The sequence below is a fragment of the Boleophthalmus pectinirostris genome, unplaced genomic scaffold (genome assembly GCF_026225935.1).
Source record: "Boleophthalmus pectinirostris isolate CB_2022bp ecotype Guang Dong unplaced genomic scaffold, ASM2622593v1 HiC_scaffold_3, whole genome shotgun sequence".
In the NCBI taxonomy this organism is placed as follows: domain Eukaryota; kingdom Metazoa; phylum Chordata; class Actinopteri; order Gobiiformes; family Gobiidae; genus Boleophthalmus; species Boleophthalmus pectinirostris.
The window spans coordinates 2635621-2655848 of NW_026571299.1; the positions used below are offsets into that span (position 1 = coordinate 2635621).

At 44.2% G+C, this 20228-nt stretch overlaps 1 protein-coding gene across 1 annotated transcript; it reads right to left on the minus strand.

Annotated features, from left to right (window-relative positions):
- Nucleotides 1–6123: 6123 nt before the first annotated feature.
- On the minus strand, nt 6124–17802 carry LOC129411108 (integumentary mucin C.1-like). The gene is made up of 4 exons (XM_055161053.1): nt 17797–17802; nt 13074–13168; nt 6434–6798; nt 6124–6383 (listed from the first exon to the last, which is right to left on the minus strand). Exons 1-4 carry the CDS (start codon nt 17800–17802, stop codon nt 6124–6126), a joined length of 726 nt encoding a protein of 241 aa, XP_055017028.1.
- Nucleotides 17803–20228: the final 2426 nt, after the last annotated feature.

Sequence of the window (20228 nt, forward strand, 5' to 3'; positions counted from 1 at the left end):
CTGTTGTAGTTGTTGGGGCAGCTGTGTTGTGGTTGGGGCAGCTGTTGTAGTTGTTGGGGGCAGCTGTGTTGTAGTTGTTGGGGCAGCTGTTGTAGTTGTTGGGGCAGTGTAGTTGTAGTTGGGGCAGCTGTAGTTGTTGGGGCAGCTGTTGTAGTTGTTGGGGCAGCTGTAGTTTGTAGTTGGGGCAGCTGTGTGTTGGAGCAGCTGTGTAGTTGTTGGGCAGCTGTTGTAGTTGTTGGAGCAGCTGTTGTAGTTGTTGGGGCAGCTGTTAGTTGTAGTTTGGGGCAGCTGTGGAGTTTGTTGGGGCAGCTGTTGTAGTTGTTGGGGCAGCTGTAGTTGTAGTTGGGCAGCTGTAGTTGTGGTTGGGGCAGCGTGTTGTAGTTGTTGGTGGGCAGCTGTTGTAGTTGTTGGGGCAGCTAGTTGTGGGCAGCTAGTTGTTGGGGCAGCTGTTTGTAGTTGTTGTTGGGCAGCTGTTGTAGTTGTGTTGGGCAGCTGTGGTAGTTGTTGGGGCAGCTGTTGTAGTTGTTTGGGGCAGCTGTAGGTGTTGTTGGGCAGCTGTAGTTTGGTTTTGTTGTTGGGGCAGCTGTTGTTGTTGGGGCAGTTGTAGTTGTTGGGGGCATTGTTGTAGTTGTTGGGGCAGCTGTAGTTGTTGGGGCAGCTGTTGTAGTTTGTTGTTGGGCAGCTGTTGTAGTTGTTGGAGCAGCTGTTGTAGTTGTTGGGGCAGCTGTAGTTGTAGTTGGGGCAGCTGTAGTTGTTGGCTGTTTGTTGGGGAGCAGTTGGTAGTTTGTTGGGGCAGCTGTTGTAGTTGTTGGGGGCAGCTGTTGTAGTTGTTGGGGCAGCTGTAGTTGTAGTTGGGGCAGCTGTTAGTGTGTTAGTTGGGGTCAGCTGTTGTAGTTGTAGTTTTGTAGTTGGGGCAGCTGTTGTGTAGTTGGGGCAGCTGTGTAGTTGTTGGGCAGCTGTTGTAGTTGTTGGGGCAGCTGTTGTAGTTGTGTTGGGGCAGCTGTAGTTGTCGTTGGGCAGCTGTGTTGTAGTTGTTGGGGCAGCTGTAGTTGTAGTTGGGCAGCTGTAGTTGTGGTTGGGGCAGCTTTGTTGTAGTTGTGGTTGGGGCTGTGGTAGTTGTAGTTGTGTTGGGGCAGCTGTGGTAGTTGTTGGGGCAGCTGTGGTAGTTGTTGTTGTTGGGAGCTGCTGTGGTTGGGCAGCTGTAGTTGTGGTTGGCAGGTGTTGTAGTTGTTGGGGCAGCTGTTGTAGTTGTTGGGGGCAGCTGTGTAGTTGTTGGGGCAGCTGTTGTAGTTGTTGGGGGCAGTTTGTATTGTTGGGGCAGTAGTGTGTTGGGGCAGCTGTTGTAGTTGTTGGGGCAGCTGTAGTTGTAGTTGGGCAGCTTGTTGTAGTTGTTGGGGCAGCTGTGTAGGTTGTTGTAGTTGTTGGGGCAGTTGTAGTTGTAGTTGGGGCAGCTGTGTAGTGGTTGGGCGGCAGCTGTTGGGCAGCTGTAGTTGTTGGAGGCGGCAGCTGTTGTAAGTTTGTAGGTTGGGGGCAGTTGTAGTTGTTGGGGCAGCTGTAGTGTAGTTGGGCAGCTGTAGTTGTGGTTGGGCAGTTGTGGTGTTGTTGGGGCAGCTGTTGTAGTTGTTGGGGCAGCTGTGTGTTGTTGGGGTCAGCTGTTGTAGTTGTTTGGGGCAGCTGTGGGTAGTTGTTGGGCAGCTGTTGTAGTTGTTGGGCAGCTGTTGTTAAGTAGTTGTTGGCAGGTTGTTGTAGTTGTTGGGGCAGCTGTTGTAGTTGTTGGGGCAGNGGGCAGCTGTGGTAGTTGTTGGGGCAGCTGTGTTGTAGTTGTTTGGGGCAGCTGTAGTAGTGGTATGGGCAGCTGTTGTAGTTGTGTTGGTTGCAGCTGTTGTAGTTGTTGGGGCAGCTGTGTTGCAGCTTGTAGTTGTCGTTGGAGCAGCTGTTGTAGTTGTTGAGCAGCTGTTTTAGTTGCAGCTGTAGTTGTAGTTGGGGCAGCTGTGGTAGTTGTTGGGCAGCTGTAGCTGTTGTAGTTGTTGGGGCAGCTTGTAGTTGTTGTAGGGCAGCTGTTGTAGTTGTTAGTTGTTGGGCAGCTGTGGTAGTTGTTTGGGGCAGCTGTTGTAGTTGTTGGGCAGCTGTTGTAGTTGTTGGGGCAGCTGTAGTTGTAGTTGGTTGGGGCAGCTGTTGTAGTTGTTGGGGCAGCTGTGGTAGTTGTTGGGGCAGCTGTTTGTAGTTGGTTGGAGCAGCTGTTTGTAGTTGTTGGGGCAGCTGTGGTAGTTGTTGTTGTAGTTGTTGGGGCAGCTGTTGTAGTGTTGGGGCAGCTGTTGTAGTTGTTGGGCAGCTGTTAGTGTTTGGGTGTCAGCTGTGTAGTTGTTGGGGCAGCTGTGTAGTTGGGGCAGCTGTAGTTGTTGGAGCAGCTGTTGTAGTTGTTGGGGGCAGCTGTGGTAGTTGGTTTGGGGCAGCTGTGGTAGTTGTTGGAGCAGCTGTTGTAGGTTGTTGGGGCAGCTGTTAGTAGCTTGTTGTAGTGGGGGGCAGCTGTGGTAGTTTGTTGGGCAGCTGTTAAGTAGTTGTTGGGGCAGCTGTTTTGTAGTTGTTGGGGCAGCTGTTGTAGTTGTTGGGGCAGCTGTGGTAGTTGTTGGGGCAGTGTTGTAGTTGTTTGGGCAGCTGTTGTAGTTGTAGTGGGGCAGCTGTTGGTTAGTGTGTAGTGGGGCAGCTGTTGTAGTTGTTGGGGCAGCTGTGTGGTAGTTGTTGTGGTTGCAGCTGTGGTAGTTGTAGTTGTTGGGGGCAGCTGTGGTAGTTGTTGGGGCAGCTGTTGTAGTTGTTGGGGCAGCTGTTTGTAGTTGGGGCAGTTGTTGTGTTGTTGTTGGGCAGCTGTGTAGTTGTTGGGCAGCTGTAGTTGTAGGTTGGGGCAGCTGTTGTAGTTGTTGGGGCAGCTGTTGTGTAGCAGCTGTTGTTTGTTTGGGGCAGCTGTAGTTGGGGCAGCTGGTTTGGGGCAGCTGTTGTAGTTGTAGTTGGGGCAGCTGTGGTAGTTGTTGGGGCTGTGGTAGCTGTGGTAGTTGTTGGGGCAGCTGTTGTAGTTGTTGGGGCAGCTGTAGTGTTGGGGGGCAGCTGTGGTAGTTGTTTGGGGCAGCTGTTGTAGTTGTTGGGGCAGCTGTTGTAGTGTTTGGGGGCAGCTGTGTAGTTGTTGGGGCAGCTGTTGTAGTTGTTGGGGCAGCTGTGGGTAGTTGTTGGGCAGCTGTTGTAGTTGTTGGGGCAGCTGTAGTTGTGGTTGGGTGCAGCTGTTGTAGTTGTGTTGTTGGTTGGGGCAGCTGTTGTGTTGTGTGGTAGTTTGTTGGGGCAGCTGTTGTAGTTGTTGGTTGGGGCAGCTGTAGTTGTAGTGTTGGGCAGCTGTAGTTGTTTTGGTTGGGCAGCTGTTGTAGTTGTTGGGGCAGCTGTGGTAGTTGTTGGGGCAGCTGTGTTGTAGTTGTTGGGGCAGCTGTAGTTGTAGTTGGGGCAGCTGTAGTTGTGGTTGGGGCAGCTGTTGTAGTTGTTGGGAGCAGCTGTTGTAGTTGTTGGGGCAGCTGTTGTTGTTGGAGTTGTAGTTGTTGGGCAGCTGTTGTAGTTGTTGGGGCAGCTGTGTAGTGTTGGGCAGCTGTGTAGTTGTTGGTGTGAGCAGCTGTTGTAGTTGTTGGGGCAGCTGTTGGTAGTTGTTGGGTTGCAGCTGTTGTAGTTGTTGGGGCAGCTGTTAGTAGTTTGTGGTTGGGTTGGAGCTGTTTGTAGCTTGTTGGTTGTTTGGGGCAGTGTGTTGTGTTGGAGCAGCTGTTGTAGTTGTTGGGGCAGCTGTAGTTGTTGTTAGTGGGGCAGCTGTAGTTGTGTTGGGGCAGCTGTTGTAGTTGGGGGCAGCTGTGGTAGTTGTTGGGGCAGCTGTGTAGTTGTTGGGGCAGCTGTTGTAGTTGTTGGGGCAGCTGTTGTAGTTGTTGGGGCAGCTGTAGTTGTGGTTGGAGCAGCTGTTGTAGTTGTTGGGGCAGCTGTAGTTGTAGTTGGGGCAGCTGTGGTAGTTGTTGGAGCAGCTGTTGTAGTTGTTGGGGCAGCTGTTGTAGTAGTGGTTTGGGGCAGCTGTTGTAGTTGTTGGGCAGCTGTAGTTGGGGGCAGTTGTTGGGGCAGCTGTGGTAGCAGCTGTGGTTGGGGCAGCTGTAGTTGTGGTTGGGGCAGCTGTGGTGTAGTTGTTGGGCAGCTGTTGTAGTTGTTGGGGCAGCTGTAGTAGTGGTTTGGGGCAGCTGTTGTAGTAGTTGGGCAGCTGTTGTAGTTGTTGGGCAGCTGCAGCTGTTGTAGTTGTGTTGGGGCAGCTGTTGTAGTGTGTTGTTGGGCAGCTGTGTAGTAGCTTGTTTGGAGCAGCTGTTGTAGTTGTTGGGGCAGCTGTAGTAGTGGTTGGGGCAGCTGTTGTAGTTGTTGGGCAGCTGTGTTGTAGTTGTTGGGGCAGCTGTTGTAGTTGTTGGGGCAGCTGTAGTTGTTGGGGCAGCTGTGGTTGGCAGCTGTTGGTAGTTGTTGGAGCAGCTGTTGTAGTTGTTGGGGCAGCTGTAGTTGTAGTTGGGGCAGCTGTAGTTGTGGTTGGGGCAGCTGTGGTAGTTGTTGGGGCAGCTGTTGTAGTTGTTGGAGCAGCTGTTGTAGTTGTTGGGGCAGCTGTAGTTGTAGTTGGGGCAGCTGTAGTTGTGTTGGGGCAGCTGTTGTAGTTGTTGGAGCAGCTGTTGTAGTTGTTGGGGCAGCTGTAGTAGTGGTTGGGGCAGCTGTTGTAGTTGTAGTTGGGGCAGCTGTGGTAGTTGTTGGGGCAGCTGTGGTGGTTGGGGCAGTGTAGTTGTTGGGGCAGCTGCTGTGGTTGGGGCAGCTGTAGTTGTGGTTGGAGCAGCTGTTGTAGTTGTTGGGGCAGCTGTTGTAGTTGTTTGGGCAGCTGTGGTAGTTGTTGGAGCAGCTGTTGTAGTTGTTGGGGCAGCTGTAGTAGTGTTTGGGGCAGCTGTTGTAGTTGTTGGGGCAGCTGTGTAGTTGTTGGGGCAGCTGTTTTTGTAGTTGTTGGGCAGCTGTTTGTAGTTGTTGTTGTTGGTAGTTGTTGGGGCAGCTGTTGGGGCATAGTTGTTGGGGCAGCTGTTGTAGTTGTTGGGGGAGCAGCTTGTTGTAGTTGTTGGGGCAGCTGTTGTAGTTGTAGTTGGGGCAGCTGTAGTTGTGTTGGGGCAAGTGTGTTGGAGTTGTTGGGGCAGCTGTAGTTTGTTTGTAGCAGCTGTGGTAGTTGTTGGGGCAGCTGTTGTAGTTGTTGGGGCAGCTGTTTGTAGCAGCTGTAGTTGTAGTTGTTGTAGTTGGGGCAGCTGTAGTTGTTGGGGCAGCTGTGTAGTTGTTGGAGCAGCTGTTGTAGTTGTTGGGGCAGCTGTAGTTGTTGGGAGTTGTAGGTAGTTGGGGCAGCTGTGTTGTGTTGGTTGTTGGGCAGCTGTTGTAGTTGTAGTTGGGGCAGCTGTAGGTAGCTGTTGAGTTGTTGGGGCAGCTGTGGTAGTTGTTGGGGCAGCTGTGGTAGTTGTTTGGGGCAGCTGTTGTAGTTGTTTGGGGCAGCTGTTGTAGTTGTTGGGCAGCTGTTTGTAGTTGTTAGTTTGGGGTTGGAGCAGCTGTTGGTAGTTGTAGTTTGTTGGGGCAGCTGTGGTTTGTAGTGTTGGGGCAGCTGTAGTAGTGGTTGGGGCAGCTGTGTTGTAGTGTTGTAGTTGTTGGGGGGCAGCTGTTGTAGTTGTTGGGGCAGCTGTTGTAGTTGTTGGGGCAGCTGTAGTTGTAGTTGTAGTTGGCAGCTGTGTGTTTGTAGGTTGGGGCAGCTGTTGTAGTTGGGGGCAGCTGTTGTAGCTGTTGTAGTTGTTGGGGCAAGCTGTAGTTGTAGTTGGGGCAGCTGTAGTTGTGGTTGGGGCAGCTGTGGTAGTTGTTGTTGGGCAGCTGTTGTAGTTGGGGGCAGCTGTTGTAGTTGGGGCAGCTGTTGTAGTGTTGTTTGGGGCAGCTGTAGTTGTGTTGGGTTGGGGCAGCTGTAGTTGTTGGTTGGGGCAGCTGTAGTAGTGGTTGGAGCAGCTGTTGTAGTTGTGTTGGGAGCTGTAGTTGTTGGGGCAGCTTGTAGTTGTGGTTGGGGCAGCTGTGTTAGTTGTTGGAGCAGCTGTGTAGTTGTTGGGCAGCTGTTGTAGTTGTAGTTGGGGCAGCTGTGGTAGTTGTTGGGGCAGCTGTGGTAGTTGTTGGGGCAGCTGCTGTGGTTGGGGCAGCTGTAGTTGTGGTTGGAGCAGCTGTTGTAGTTGTTGGGGCAGCTGTGGTAGTTGTTGGGGCAGCTGTGGTAGTTGTTGGAGCAGCTGTTGTAGTTGTTGGGGCAGCTGTAGTAGTGGTTGGGGCAGCTGTTGTAGTTGTTGGGCAGCTTGGTAGTTGTGGGGCAGCTGTGGTAGTTTGTTTGGGGCAGCTGTTGTAGTTGTTGGGACAGCAGCTGTGGTAGTTGTTGGGGCAGCTGTTGTAGTTGTTGGGGCAGCTGTGGTAGTTGTTGGGGCAGCTGTTGTAGTTGTTGGGGCAGCTGTAGTTGTGGTTGGGGCAGCTGTTGTAGTTGTTGGGGCAGCTGTGGTAGTTGTTGGGGCAGCTGTTGTAGTTGTTGGGGCAGCTGTAGTTGTAGTTGGGGCAGCTGTAGTTGTTGGGGCAGCTGTTGTAGTTGTTGGGGCAGCTGTGTGTGTTGTTGGGGCAGCTGTAGTTGTTGTTGGAGCAGCTGTTGTAGTTGTTGGGGCAGCTGTTGTAGTTGTTGGGGCAGCTGTGGTTGGGGCAGCTGTGGTAGTTGGGCAGCTGTGTAGTTGGGGCAGCTGTGTTTGTGGTTGGGAGCAGCTGTTGTAGTTGTTGGGGCAGCTGTGGTAGTTGTTGGGTTGTGTAGTTGTTTGGAGCAGCTGTTGTAGTTGTTGGGGCAGCTGTAGTAGTGGTTGGGGCAGCTGTTGTAGTTGTTGGGCAGCTGTGGTAGTTGTTGGGGCAGCTGTTGTAGTTGTTGGGGCAGCTGTTGTAGTTGTTTGGGGCAGCTGTGGTAGTTGTCAGCTGTTGTAAGTGTGTTTGTTGGGCAGCTGTTGTAGTTGTTGGGGCAGCTGTGGTAGTTGTTGGGCAGCTGTTGTAGTTGTTGGGGCAGCTGTGGTAGTTGTAGTGGGCCAGCTTGTTGTAGTTGTTGGGCAGCTGTTGTAGTTGTTGGGGCAGCTGTGGTTTGTTGGGGCAGCTGTTGTAGTTGTTGGGCAGCTGTGTAGTTGTGGTTGGGGCAGCTGTAGTGTGGAGCTGTTGTAGTTGTTGGGGCAGCTGTAGTTGTAGTTGGGGCGCTGTAGTTGTTGGTTGGAGCTGTTGTAGTTGTGTGGGGGCAGCTGTGTAGTTGTAGTTGGGGCAGCTGTGGTAGTTGTTGGGGCAGCTGTGGTAGTTGTTGGGGCAGCTGTTGTAGTTGTTGGGGCAGCTGTAGTTGTTGGGCAGCTGTTGTAGTTGTGTTGTTTGGGGCAGCTGTGGTAGTAGTTGTTGGGGCAGCTGTTGTAGTTGTTGGGGCAGCTGTAGTTGTTGGGGCAGCTGTGTTTGGGGGGCAGCTGTTGTAGTTGTTGGGGCAGCTGTGTAGTGTTGGGGCAGTGTTGTTGTGGGCAGCTGTTGTAGTTGTTGGGGGCAGCTGTTGTAGTTGTTGGGCAGCTGTGTTTGGGGCAGCTGTTGGTAGTTGTTTGGGGCAGCTGTTGTAGTTGTTGGGGCAGCTGTGGTAGTTGTTGGGGCAGCTGTTGTAGTTTGTTGGGGCAGCTGTTGTAGTTGTGGAGTGTTGGGGCAGCTGTAGTTGTGGTTGGGGCAGCTGTGGTAGTTGTTGGGGCAGCTGTTGTAGTTGTTGGGGCAGCTGTGTAGTTGTTGGGCAGCTGTTGTTGTTGGGCAAGCTGTGTAGTTTGTTGGGGCAGCTGTTGTAGTTGTTGGGTGTAGTGTGTAGTTGTTGCAGCTGTGTAGTTGTTGGAGCAGCTGTTGTAGTTGTTGGGGCAGCTGTAGTTGTAGTTGGGGGCAGCTGTTGGTAGTTGTTTGGGGCAGCTGTTGTAGTTGTTGGGGCAGCTGTAGTAGTGGTTGGGGCAGCTGTAGTTGTTGGGGCAGCTTGTAGTTGTTGGGCAGCTGTGGTAGTTGTTGGGGCAGCTGTGGTAGTTGTTGGGGCAGCTGTGTAGTTGTTGGGGCAGCTGTTAGTTGTTGGGGCAGCTGTTGTAGTTGTTTGGGGCAGCTGTAGTTGTGGTTGGGGCAGTGTGTGTGGGCAGCTGTGTAGTTGTTGGAGCAGCTGTTGTAGTTGGGGCAGCTGTAGTAGTGTTGGGGCAGCTGTTGTAGTTGTTGGGGCAGCTGTGGTAGTTGTTGGGGGCAGCTGTTGGTAGTTGTTGGGGCAGCTGTTGTAGTTGTTGGGGCAGCTGTAGTTGTAGTTGTTTGGGCAGCTGTAGTTGTGGTTGGGGCAGCTGTTGTAGTTGTTTGGGGCAGCTGTGGTAGTAGTTGTAGTTGGGGGCAGCTGTTGTAGTTGTGGGGCAGCTGTAGTTGTAGTTGGGGCAGCTGTGGTAGTTGTTGGGAGCAGCTGTTGTAGTTGTTGGGGGCAGCTGTTGTAGTTGGGCAGCTGTAGTTGTTGGGGCAGCTGTAGTTGTGGGTTGGAGCAGCTGTTGTAGTTGTTGGGGCAGCAGCTGTAGTTGTAGTTGGGGCAGCTGTTGTTGTGGTTGGCAGCTGTGTAGTTGTTGGGGCAGCTGTTGTAGTGTTGTAGTTGTTGGGGGCAGCTGTTGGGCTGTAGTTGTAGTTGGTTGTAGGGGCAGCTGTGGTAGTTGTTGGGGCAAGCTGTTGTAGTTGGGCAGCTGTGGGCAGCTGTGGTAGTTGTTTGGGGCAGCTGTTGTAGTTTGTTGGGCAGCTGTTTGTAGTTGTTGGGGCAGCTGTTGTAGTTGTTGGGGCAGCTGTTGTAGTTGTTGGGGCAGCTGTTGTTGTTGTTGTGTTGAGTTGTGGGCAGCTGTGTAGTTGTTGGGGCAGCTGTTGTAGTTGTTGGGGCAGCTGTGTAGTTGTTGGGGCAGTGTGTTGTTGGGGCAGCTGTTGTAGTGTTGGGGCAGCTGTTGTAGTTGTTGGGGCAGCTGTTGTAGTTGTAGTGTTGTTGTAGCAGCTGTTGTAGTTGTTGGGGCAGCTGTTGTAGTTGTTGGGGCAGCTGTTGTAGTTGTTTGGGCAGCTGTTGTAGTGTTGGGGCAGCTGTAGTTGTGTTAGTGTTGTGTTGGGGCAGCTGTTGTAGTTGTTGGGGCAGCTGTTGTAGTTGTAGTTGGGGCAGCTGTTTGTAGTGTGTTGTTGGGGCAGCTGTAGTTGTTGGTTTGTAGTTGTTGGGGCAGCTGTTGTAGTTGTTGGGGCAGCTGTTGTTGTGGTTGGGGCAGCTGTAGTTGTAGTTGTTGTGGGGGCAGCTGTAGTTGTAGTGTAGTTGTGGTTGGGGCAGCTGTAGTTGTGGTTGGGTGTTGGGGCAGTTGTTTGTAGTTGTTGGGGGGCAGTTGTAGTTGTGGTTGGGGCAGCTGTGGTAGTTACAGCTGCTCTGGTTGTTGTTGTAGGCACAGCTGTTGTTGTTGAAGCACATAACAGTCGTTAAACAAACATTAACAAATATAATTTAAAATGAATTTTCTCTACTCACCAACAAGTACCAGCAAAATGAGCTGCAGTCTGGAGAACATTTTCAGATCCGCCTCTGTTCAACAATAAAGTCCTTCATTAAATTATACCTTAACCTATTTTGAATCATGTGTATTTAAAATCTTAAATAAATATTTCTTTAAAGTTTGATGCTTACATGTTTAAAAGAATACAGAAAAATGACAATGCAGTTCTTTGGAGCTCAAATTTGTATTTTTATTTTGATGACACGACCATGTGACATTTAGGGGTCAAGTCTTTCTTCAGACATGCTGTGTCATTTAGGAGCTACAAAGATGTGCAGTGCAGATCTGTTTTTTAGCACAGTTTATGTTCTTGGACCAAGGCTAAAGTTGCAACTTTTATTTCATGTGCATTAAGTTCTGAGGAAAATGTCTTAAATTGAATAAATTATCTAAAAAGTGAGATTGGTATTATCTAGTATTATTTTGTGCACACAACAAAATTTACTGCAGGTCCTTCAGACAAGCCCCAATCATGACTCCAATAGATCTGGTTCTTCAGCCAACGTGACCCATCAGAGGAGAATGACCTCAGTGAGGGAGCAGTAATTCTTGGTGTAAAAATATGAAAATGGCCAGGTCAGATTTGGGATCCTCATTTTAAAATAATATTTTTGGTTTTATCAGAAATGCTAGAACAGTAGATTGTTTCTTTTTCTACAGAGACTGTGTCCATGGGGGAACACGAGCCCTGAGGAGCTCAGCCAGTGTCACCTCAGACATTTATTAGTGCAGACTTGTGATGTGAGGAGGAGCCTGTGTGAGCGCTGAGTGTTGGAAATACGATGATTTTGAAGCTAGATTTGTTTTTTGTTATTTCTCATTGGTTAGCTGCTGTAGCTCCCACACATAAACAGGCTGTTTTCTATTGGTCTGATCTGTTTTAGTCCTGGTTTAGTCCTTTTTCAGTCCTGGTTTAGACCTTGTTCAGTCCTGGTTTAGTCCTGCTTGCAACAAAACAACCTGAAGAGTCGCTTGGGAGCCGAAAGGGCCAGCTGCTTTTAGTGAGCCGAGCCAAAAGAGCCGGTTCTCTAAAAAGAACTGGAATACCCGTCACTAGTAGCTAGAATGTGATGCAAAAATGCTGTTAGTCCAACCTACTGTCTGTAAATATGACGTAAAGAGACAGAATAACAATAAATGTTGCTTAAATAAACCCAATTTAAAATCCACTAGAGCCAAACTAAGTTTTTTAAACAATTCAAAATTTACTGTGAATTTTTACATCACTAAATATATCGGTGATTATATTGACTGTCGACAGCTTCAACTCACATTTAATATTTCATATCGGCCGCAACAAAATCCATAGTTTGACGTATACAGTAAAAAATTGCTCAACAGCAAAATCTACATGTATTACCTGGCAATTTTGTTTCCAATAATTTCCTGTAATTTAAAATACAGCTAATCTATTTGCTGTCACAAGAACAGACTCAGAGATAAAATGGATTCAAACATTTATTAAAAAAACAGTTAACAAAATTAACACAGTTAACACTTTAAAGTATGTAAACAAATGATGTAAGAAACAACTTCAAGACACATGTAAATGACTGATAGTTGGACATGAGCTGATGTATAAAGTCCAGAAAGAGCCTGAAAAGAAGAGACGTGAGGATCATTCAGCGCTGCACTCAAGTCCTTTATACGGAAGCCGAGAGGGTCACAACAAACGCAAACGCCGCAACAAATACAAATGCGACAATGCAACAAAAACCACAACACACCAAAAAAAGCCACAACGGAAATGACCGCGGGATTGTATTTTAATGCAAATGCTGCAACAAATACAAAAGCCACAACACAAACACAAATGCTGCAACACATTAAACATCCACAACACATTAAAAAGCCACAACACATTAAAAAGCCACAACGGAAGAGACCGCGGGACTCTATTTTCCGACGGACCGATCAAGCGGCAAGTGAAGAAGAAGAACTACAACGTGAAAAGTAAAGGACCGGAGAAGTAAGAAACGTAAGTAAAAGTAATTTATTGTTTTATCATTATCCGTTTCACGTTGTAGTTCTTCTTCTTCACTTGCCGCTTGATTGTTCCGTTGGAAAATAGAGTCCCGCGGTCACTTCCGTTGTGGCTTTTTAATGTGTTGTGGCTTTTTAATGTGTTGTGGCTTTTTAATGTGCTGTGGCATTTGTGTTTGTTGCGCCGTTCGCGTTTGTTGTGACCCCTCTCGGCTTCTGTACCTTTAGGCTTCCTCTGTTCACCTCATGAAAACATAAGGGTCCGGGTCAAGTGGTAATGGACGGAAACAGGGTCAGATTTTTGACATTCAAATGTCTCTTATTCAGAAACTAGAGGAACTATTGAAATAAGTAAAGTATCAGAATGTAGGAAAGAGTTACACTCCAACAGGGTCAAGTTAAACCTGTGATATTCTTTCAAGTTGGTGAAAAAAAAATTTAAAACTCATGTTGGTAACGGAGGGAATGAAATATGCAGCACTTTTTGATCAATAAATCCAAACAGTGATAACTCTTGGTTCTCACTTACATATCCTTAACAAACTGGTTTGAATATTTGCTTCATATAGTTTTCTACCATATGGTACAAGATTAGGTTGAAAAACCTCTTATTTTTTGAGTAATGAGATTTTTTTTATTAAGAAAGGTCATGGTAATGGAGGGAAAATTGTGCAAGCAAGTAGAAGGTGCATGATTTTGTATAATTTGTCAACTTTTTTCTTCCGGATATTTAAATATTACTTCAAAATCAAAGGAAACTATTTCTATAAAATATATCAGTCCTTCCAAGCAAATTTTTATCATTTTAAATTTTTTTTTTTTGAAAAATCATGAACCTTGATGAACAGTTCAAAGATGGAATAACACAAGATATGATGAAATACATCCATTTATTTACATGATTTTCAGGTCTTTGAAATTTGAGAAATAATGTTTGTTTCATGTTTCATACATGGTCTGTTTAAAACGTATGGAACTTTAGAACCAAAAATGGTACAGAAAAAAGGTCAACAGTTTCATAAACTAGAGACATATGTACCTGTTCAATATATTTTTATATCAGATGCATTAACTTGAATTTTTTCCCTTGATGTTTACTTCTGTTTGACTGGGCCCTTCTGCAGTCACAAACACAGAGGAATCAAAGGAGGTAACAGAGTTACTCTGAGTTTAACTGTCCACCACCAAACCTTTACACAAATGAAATTCAGTGTTCAACTGTAAAAAAGAAGTGGATGCAGCCAAGAAGTGAGTTCAGCTCAGACACAGAGCTGGAATGTGACCAAGTCTTTACTGATCAGTGCTCAGTCTACACCTGGTGACCGAAACAAAATCACATTTTATTATTAGAAACACACCTAATACACCTTTAATATTCACACAGTGAATAGTTACATGGACTTCAACATCCCACAGGTAAATCTGCACATTAATGACATTTACCAATCCAGTGTGCAGTCGCCTTTTAGTGAAGAAGCCACCTCAGATACTCTGGTGAGTGCTTCAGTCTTCAGTGTGAGAGTGAGCTGTGATTTCACCTGAACAAACATACTGACATTTTTATTATAGGTGAAAGTGATACATATGCCTTTAACGCAGCTATAATCAGAAAACAACAGTGGCCCGTGCTACTGTAATGACAGAAAGTTAACATCACTAAATATTTACATTAATGACGTGTTCATCGAACTGAAACCCAGTGTGCAGTAAACTCTTAGTGAAGAAAGGAGTGAGCGACAGAGGTGATGTTTGGTCTTCAGTCTCTAGTGTTCAGCTGGTGCGGTGACACCAAAAAAAATAAATACATATTTTTATTAAACATGGAGTTCATTATTACACTTGCAATCACAAAACATTGTGTTCGATGTTCTGTGACTTCTTTGGCCAATTCTGTAATTTAATCTCATGATTATCTTTACTTTAATCCAGTGCCACTGTGGACTTTTACATCTGAGCAGAAGAGCCACAGCTCCACTGCTCTTCCTCCTGCTGCCTCCTCTCCACCTCGCACACGCCTCTTTTCCTCCATAAACACACGTTCTCTCGACTTGTACCAGGGCCAGTATCTGCATTCACTGTTCACATATACAGTGTTGGGAAGGTGACTTTTAAAATGTATTTCCTTACAGATTACAGATTACATACCCAAAATATCGTTTGTAATGGAATCCATTAAATTACTTAAAGTGAGTAATGTAATCTGAATACTTTGGATTACTTGATTTGCTTGATTTGAGGAAATCTTCACATAAGATGTTTTGTCTGTTAGAAGAAAATAAAAAGCCCAGATTTTACTGAACCAAATTCAAAATATTATTGATAGAAGAGGAGGAGACATGGTCCATGCACATGATTTAGTCCTGTTAAATCCTGTTTTAGACCTAGTGTAGTCTTGGTTTAGTCCTGGTTTAGACCTAGTTACCTCCGCCAAGGAGGTTATGTTTTTGCCGGCGTTTGTCTGTCTGTTTGTTTGTCTGTTTGTTTGTTTGTTTGTTTGTTTGTTTGTTTGTTTGTTTGTCTGTTAGCAACATAACTCAAAAAGTTATGGACCGATTTTGATGAAATTTTCAGGATTTGTTGGAAATGTGAAAAGGAAGAACTGATTTCATTTTGGGGGTGATCCGGAAGAAATCCTGGATTCTGGATCACTTTGAAATTTGAGTTAACATTGTGGTAAATGGGGCCAAGAATTTAGTTTCTCAATACCTGGGTTAATTATTGACCAAACCCCATGAAATTTGACTCAGGGATGGACAATGGGATCCTCTTTCATATTCCAAAGGCTAGTTTCTAGTTTAGAACTGGTTTTAGACCTGGTTTAGACTTGGTTTAGACCTGGTTTAATGTCCGGCAATGAGTGGAATTACAGAAAAAAACTAGAAAAGCACTCAGAGAGCGCAGACCTCCGCCAAGGACTACCCCCATTTTTTATATAAATTGCGATAAAATCAGTCTTCTGGATCAGATCCAGATCAGCCTTTGGAATATGAAAGAGGATCCCATTGTCCATCCCTGAGTTAAATTTCATGGGGTTTGGTCAATAATTAACCGAGATATTGAGAAACAAAATTTTTGGCCCCATTTACCACAATGTTAACTAAAATTTCAAAGTGATCCAGAATCCAGGATTTCTTCCGGATCACCCCCAAAATGAAATCAGTTCTTCCTTTTCACATTTCCAACAAATCCTTGAAAATTTCATCAAAATCGGTCCATAACTTTTTGAGTTATGTTGCTAACAGACAAACAAACAAACAAACAAACAGACAAACGCCGGCAAAAACATAACTTCCTTGGCAGAGGTAAAAAAAAAAAAAAAGAAAGGGAATAGCCCAAAATGTGAAAACAGGAAAATACCGCCGTGTAATCCATTTATTTCAACAAAGTAACTATAATCCAATTACCACTCACTGAAACAGTAACTGTAACTGAATACAGTTACTCATAATTTGTACTCTGATTACTCCGGTACATGTAATCTGTTACTCCCCAACACTGCCATATAACAGCGGCTCCACCTGCACAAACTCCCGTTCTACTGGAGTTTTACAGTTTTACAACAGCACAGCCGGTGTCTGTGTTGTTCACATAAAGTGTCATGTCACTGCGCTCACCTCCGATCACCGCAGCCTCTCATGTCTGTAGCAGCACAGAGATGAGTAGAGGCATTTCACTCACATGCTCATGTAAACAAGTCTATCGGTGTAAATGTGCAGATATGCGTCACAGATAACAACGCGGTGATGCAGGTTTCACAGGCTACGTTTACAGTTAAGTGCTTGGCTACTTAAAGTCCAAACACAGAAACAAAATAAGCTTCCCTACAAACTTTATTACAACAGTGAAAAAATAATAAGTCTGACTTAAAAAAAAAAAAACTGGTTACTTACTCTTTTGTGGAGTGAATGGACCAGTGCAGTTTTCCCGTGAGTCTCTGCTCTTCTTAACTGAACGTGCAGTGTTCAAACATTTGAAAATACAACATTTACATGAAATATCCTCCCATCTACAGCGGAGCACAAACTCACTGTAATTTACAACAGGTCGTTGTAGACAAAGGTTCGTACTAACTGTAATGATTTTCTGTCCCACAGTGCGTTGTTATCTACAGTTACAACATGTAACAGAGGATGTGAAAGGAAGAAGCTGTTGTAAAAAAAAATACAGTAGAAACTACAGCAGTTTGTTACAGAAGTTCGAGAAATCTGAAGGATATGCAGTAAATGTATTTGAGTTGGTGTACTGGATGTGAACCCTTTTTTAGTAGTTTACTAGTTTAGAAGATAGTATGTAGCTAAATCAAATGAAGGATAAATAAATATATATAAAAACATTACTTACTTTTTTCCTTTGGTGGCAGCTGTTGTTAAGTGTGTAATCCTGTGGGTTCTGACCTGAGTGCAGGTGTTACCTCCAGTCTTTATATCGGGCCATTAGATTTTGCATCACAAAGCAAACAAATCAGTGTTCTACGTATTAAGTAATTTATCTTCATTTTTCTAAACTGTACAGCCAATAAATAGTGTTTGTTGACATTGTTTCTTTTCAGATTCGTGTTGAGGATTGGTGTTGTTCTGGAGCATTGTATTTCACATAGCTCAGAGACTTACTTGGCTCTTGCAACATTTTACTGCGATTGAAAGGGAATGAATAATTAAACCAACACACCGCCTTTGAAAAACACACTGCAAGAGAAATAAAACTCGAGAAGTGATTTGCGACGTCACAATGTCCTTTGTGTAAAGTTCCAAACCTTTATTCGTGGATATTGTCTTGATGCATTAAATACTGAAATTGAATCTTAAAATTACGATTACAACATGAAAAACTACACTAAATAATATAATGGGGTATGATGGTGATCATGTTCCAGGTTATATTTAAACAGTTGTCAATGGAGCCTTTGTGGATCATCCAGTCCCAGCCCTTTTAAAGTTTAGTGGAAATTCAATGCTTAGGAACTTTTTGGCCGAGGTGCGTCACACAGCACGGACACAACAAACACACACAGATTTCTGATCGGCTGCCGCGTGCACTGGACATCTGCATTAATTTAACCCTATAAAAAGAACACTGGACATCAACAAAGCTTGATAAAGAACAAAAGTGTGTTATTTTCAACTGTGTAAACAAAATGGACATCCTTGCTTCTAAAAAATTTGGAACAGTAGCCTGCGGGAGTCAGGCTATTGCACTGGTAGCTGTGAAACAGGAAAAGTGTCACGGCTCATTGTGCTGTTCTCTGAAAACTGCTGTGGAACTAAATCAAGTCTTTTTATGGAGCTGGTGATTTATAACTCCACGCACACTTACAAAAAACTCTGGGTGTAAATTCATAAAACCAACTGCTCTCATTAAATGTTTATTTTAAATGATTCGCTTACATAAAAACAGCCATTTTTTTTTTTTTTTTTTTTTTTTTTTGGTGTTGGTCACAAAAATCATGTAAAATAAAACACTTAAGTTACTCATCTTTTATACTCATCTTTTTAGGCTCTCTATGTATATGTTATTATGGTTATTATTGATAATGATGGTAATAATAATAAAAGTAATAAATAATAATAACACTAGTATAATACAATATAATAAAAATGTAAAAATAATTATACAAATAATAAATAATAATAAATTATTGGTAACAATAATAATGGAAATATTAATGATAATGATAATGCGTTATGTTTTTTGTTTATGTATTTATTTTCTTTATTTTCTTTATTATATTAGTGTGCACATTTGTGTGTATTTGTGTTTACATTTTATTTATTGATTTATTTTTTTGCCTGTACCATGTCCTATGCTCCTGATTGCACACCTGTTTTGTCTGCCTCCAGTCGACTCCAGCTTTGGGCCATTATCACGCTTCTGGGTTTTGTGGGCGGGGTTTGTCGAGTTTGTGCACTTCCACTTCAGGCTCAAACAATGGCTCAAACAATGGCTAGATGTCACTTCTCTTTTCAAATTATGAATTAATCATTTACTCACAGTGGTTCGCCTTCAACAACAGGATTCCGCCACTCTGACGAAACGAAAAAGAAATGTCAGAGTGCAGGGACGTTTGATAAAAATGGAAATGCCGCTACTCTGACAATAACACGTCAATATCGGAGTGATGGTTGTCGGAACGGCAACTGTAAAGTTATGTTCGCTAGTAGCCACTCACCTTCATAGTCGTAGGTGAAATTTTCAAAAAATAAACTGTATCCGTTGTCCACTTTGGAGCGGGCTGTGATTGAATGTTGATCAATGAGACGATGTACGTACGAAAAGGATATTTTCGGTAAATTTATAAGGGATGTAGACTATGTAAACAACTTCGGTTCGTCCATCATGAGTTCAATCAATAGAGTGACAATTCACCGGAAGTAGGCGTGCACAAAGGTCACTGAATGTGGAAGTACTACGTATCAGCGTGATAATAGTCTATTGGTTGATGTGTTTTACTTGAAGGCCACGCCCATGCTCTGTTTTAATTAAGCCCTGATGAAGACCAGATAAGGTCGAAACATGTCGGCTTTGGCCATTCAAATAAAGGTCTTTTAACTATATTTTTCCTTGTGCGATTTTTTTACTTTTTCTACTTGTTTGGAGCGCCTGGAATCCGTTGTGTTTGAGTTTTGATCCAAGAGCGCCCTCTACCTGCTCCTACTGATTGGAACACCTGCAGCAAACAGCCACATTTATTTTTATTTTTTTATACTCATCTTTTTATTTATCTGTGTCTAGTTAACATATTTAAAATAAATCATCTTAAAATTTGAATTCTAACGTCTGAAATGGCCAGTATCTATTAAAATACAATCATTGATTCAGAATTGATAAAACCTTCAGCCTGGGCGAAGAAAAACACAAGCAGTTCTGCAACATGAACGACCTGAGAGAGAGAAGCCCAACCCAAAACAAAATGAAACGTGATACCACAGCCACGGATAAACAGACTGAGACTTAGACATTATTCACCAATGAGGGAAATGACTTGGACACAAAGTTCACACATTACATAATATTACAATAACAAAGAGTAAATAATATAAAATGGTAACAGTAAATTAACAATAGAAATAAAGTAGCAGTAGCAATAAAAATAGCAAGAGATGGTGTCGAATAAGGCACAGCAACATAAACCTAAATGTTTTCAATTAAATGTTTGGATCAACATTAAGTACATTAATAAGCGAGTTTCAGCTGACGTCATTGTTATTAAAAGCCCGCGTTGCTGCTGGGAAATATTTTGGTCGGAGGCAAGAAACACGATAGCATCAAACACAGTGCGTAACCTCGCGTATTTATCCCCGATAATGGTAAATTCCTGCTGCATTATCGGATGCACAAATAGAAGCACGGAAGAAGGAAAATGTCTTTTTCGTATTCTGAGTGAAAAGAACCGCTAACAGTGAATTAAACGACTTTCAAACATCCGCAGAGCAAACGTAGAAGATCCTAACAAACCGTGGACTCCAACAAGTTCAACAACACATCGAGACTCTTGGAGGTTTTCATCTTTTCTGCTGTGAATGGCCCAGGAGTTTCCACCAAGTCATTGTGGATATCACCGAAGTGAATATTTGTCCAGGTAGTTGGGGATTCCGACCAGAAATTTGGTTTGGTCCACCTTTTGTCGGGGTTGAAAAGGGTGATTTGTCGTCCGTCGATGTTTATGACCAATTTCTGGTCAAATGGTCTTGGGTCCTCTGCCGTTAGAGTGGATAAATAACCGAGACCAATATCCTTTACGTGCTTTCTCGCTCCGTCCGTCATGTTGAATTAGTGTTTATTGCCGCCGACCAAAATAATTCCCAGCATGCAACGCACGCTTTTGTCAGTAATGAAACTTGCCTATTGACACTATGTTTTTTTGAAGGTACGGCACAGCCAAGTCCAGTCTCCACACTGGTGATGCACAGTGTTGGGAAGGTGACTTTTAAAATGTAATCCCCTACAGATTACAGATTACATACCCCAAAATGTAGTTTGTAACATAATTCATTACTTAACCAGATTAAAACTATTATTGACAGAGAAAAGCTTTATTTATGAGATCACTGCTGTCCTTAAATTATGTCCACCTACTGTTAGTGTCATATTGTTTAGACCTGGTTTAATCCTGGTTTAGTTCTAGGTTAGTCCTGGTTTTAGTCCTGGGATTAGTCATGGTTTTAGTCCTGGTTTAGTCCTGGGTCATCACAGTCACGGTCCATTCTTCATTTAAACACAAAATCGAAAAAAAAAAAAAAAAGAATCATTATCTGTTTTATTCATTTTGGTTTTGGAGACAAATAACGAAGAAAACAGTTGTTTTTTTGTTTTCTTATTTTTGGTTTTATATTGACCTAAAATCTTGCATTTCTTCATGTGAATGGGCTCACCTCTCAACAGATCTGACATGTAACTAGGCTTTGTGGTGTTACCTACCTCCGTAGAGATATATGAGTGTAATGCCATACTGTGGAACATTCTAGGCAATATCTCCATGCAGAGAAGCAGGTGATGGACCCTTCACCAGAAAAGTTACACAGTGCACCTTAAAGTTACCTCTACAGGGCAATATAAATATACACTATAACAAAGACTAAACCTTTTTCTGTATTTCAAACT

Bases quoted from the DNA above. Each gene is read 5' to 3' on its own strand.
- LOC129411108 (XM_055161053.1), bottom strand. The intron at 6,799-13,073 runs GTAAATGTCATT...CCAACTACACAG, and splicing joins GGCGACTGCACACTGGATTG to CTGCCCAACTACCACAGCTG. The intron at 6,384-6,433 runs CAGCTGCCCCAA...TACCAAGCTGCC, and splicing joins TGCTGTCCCAACAACTACAA to CAACAACTACAACAGCTGCC.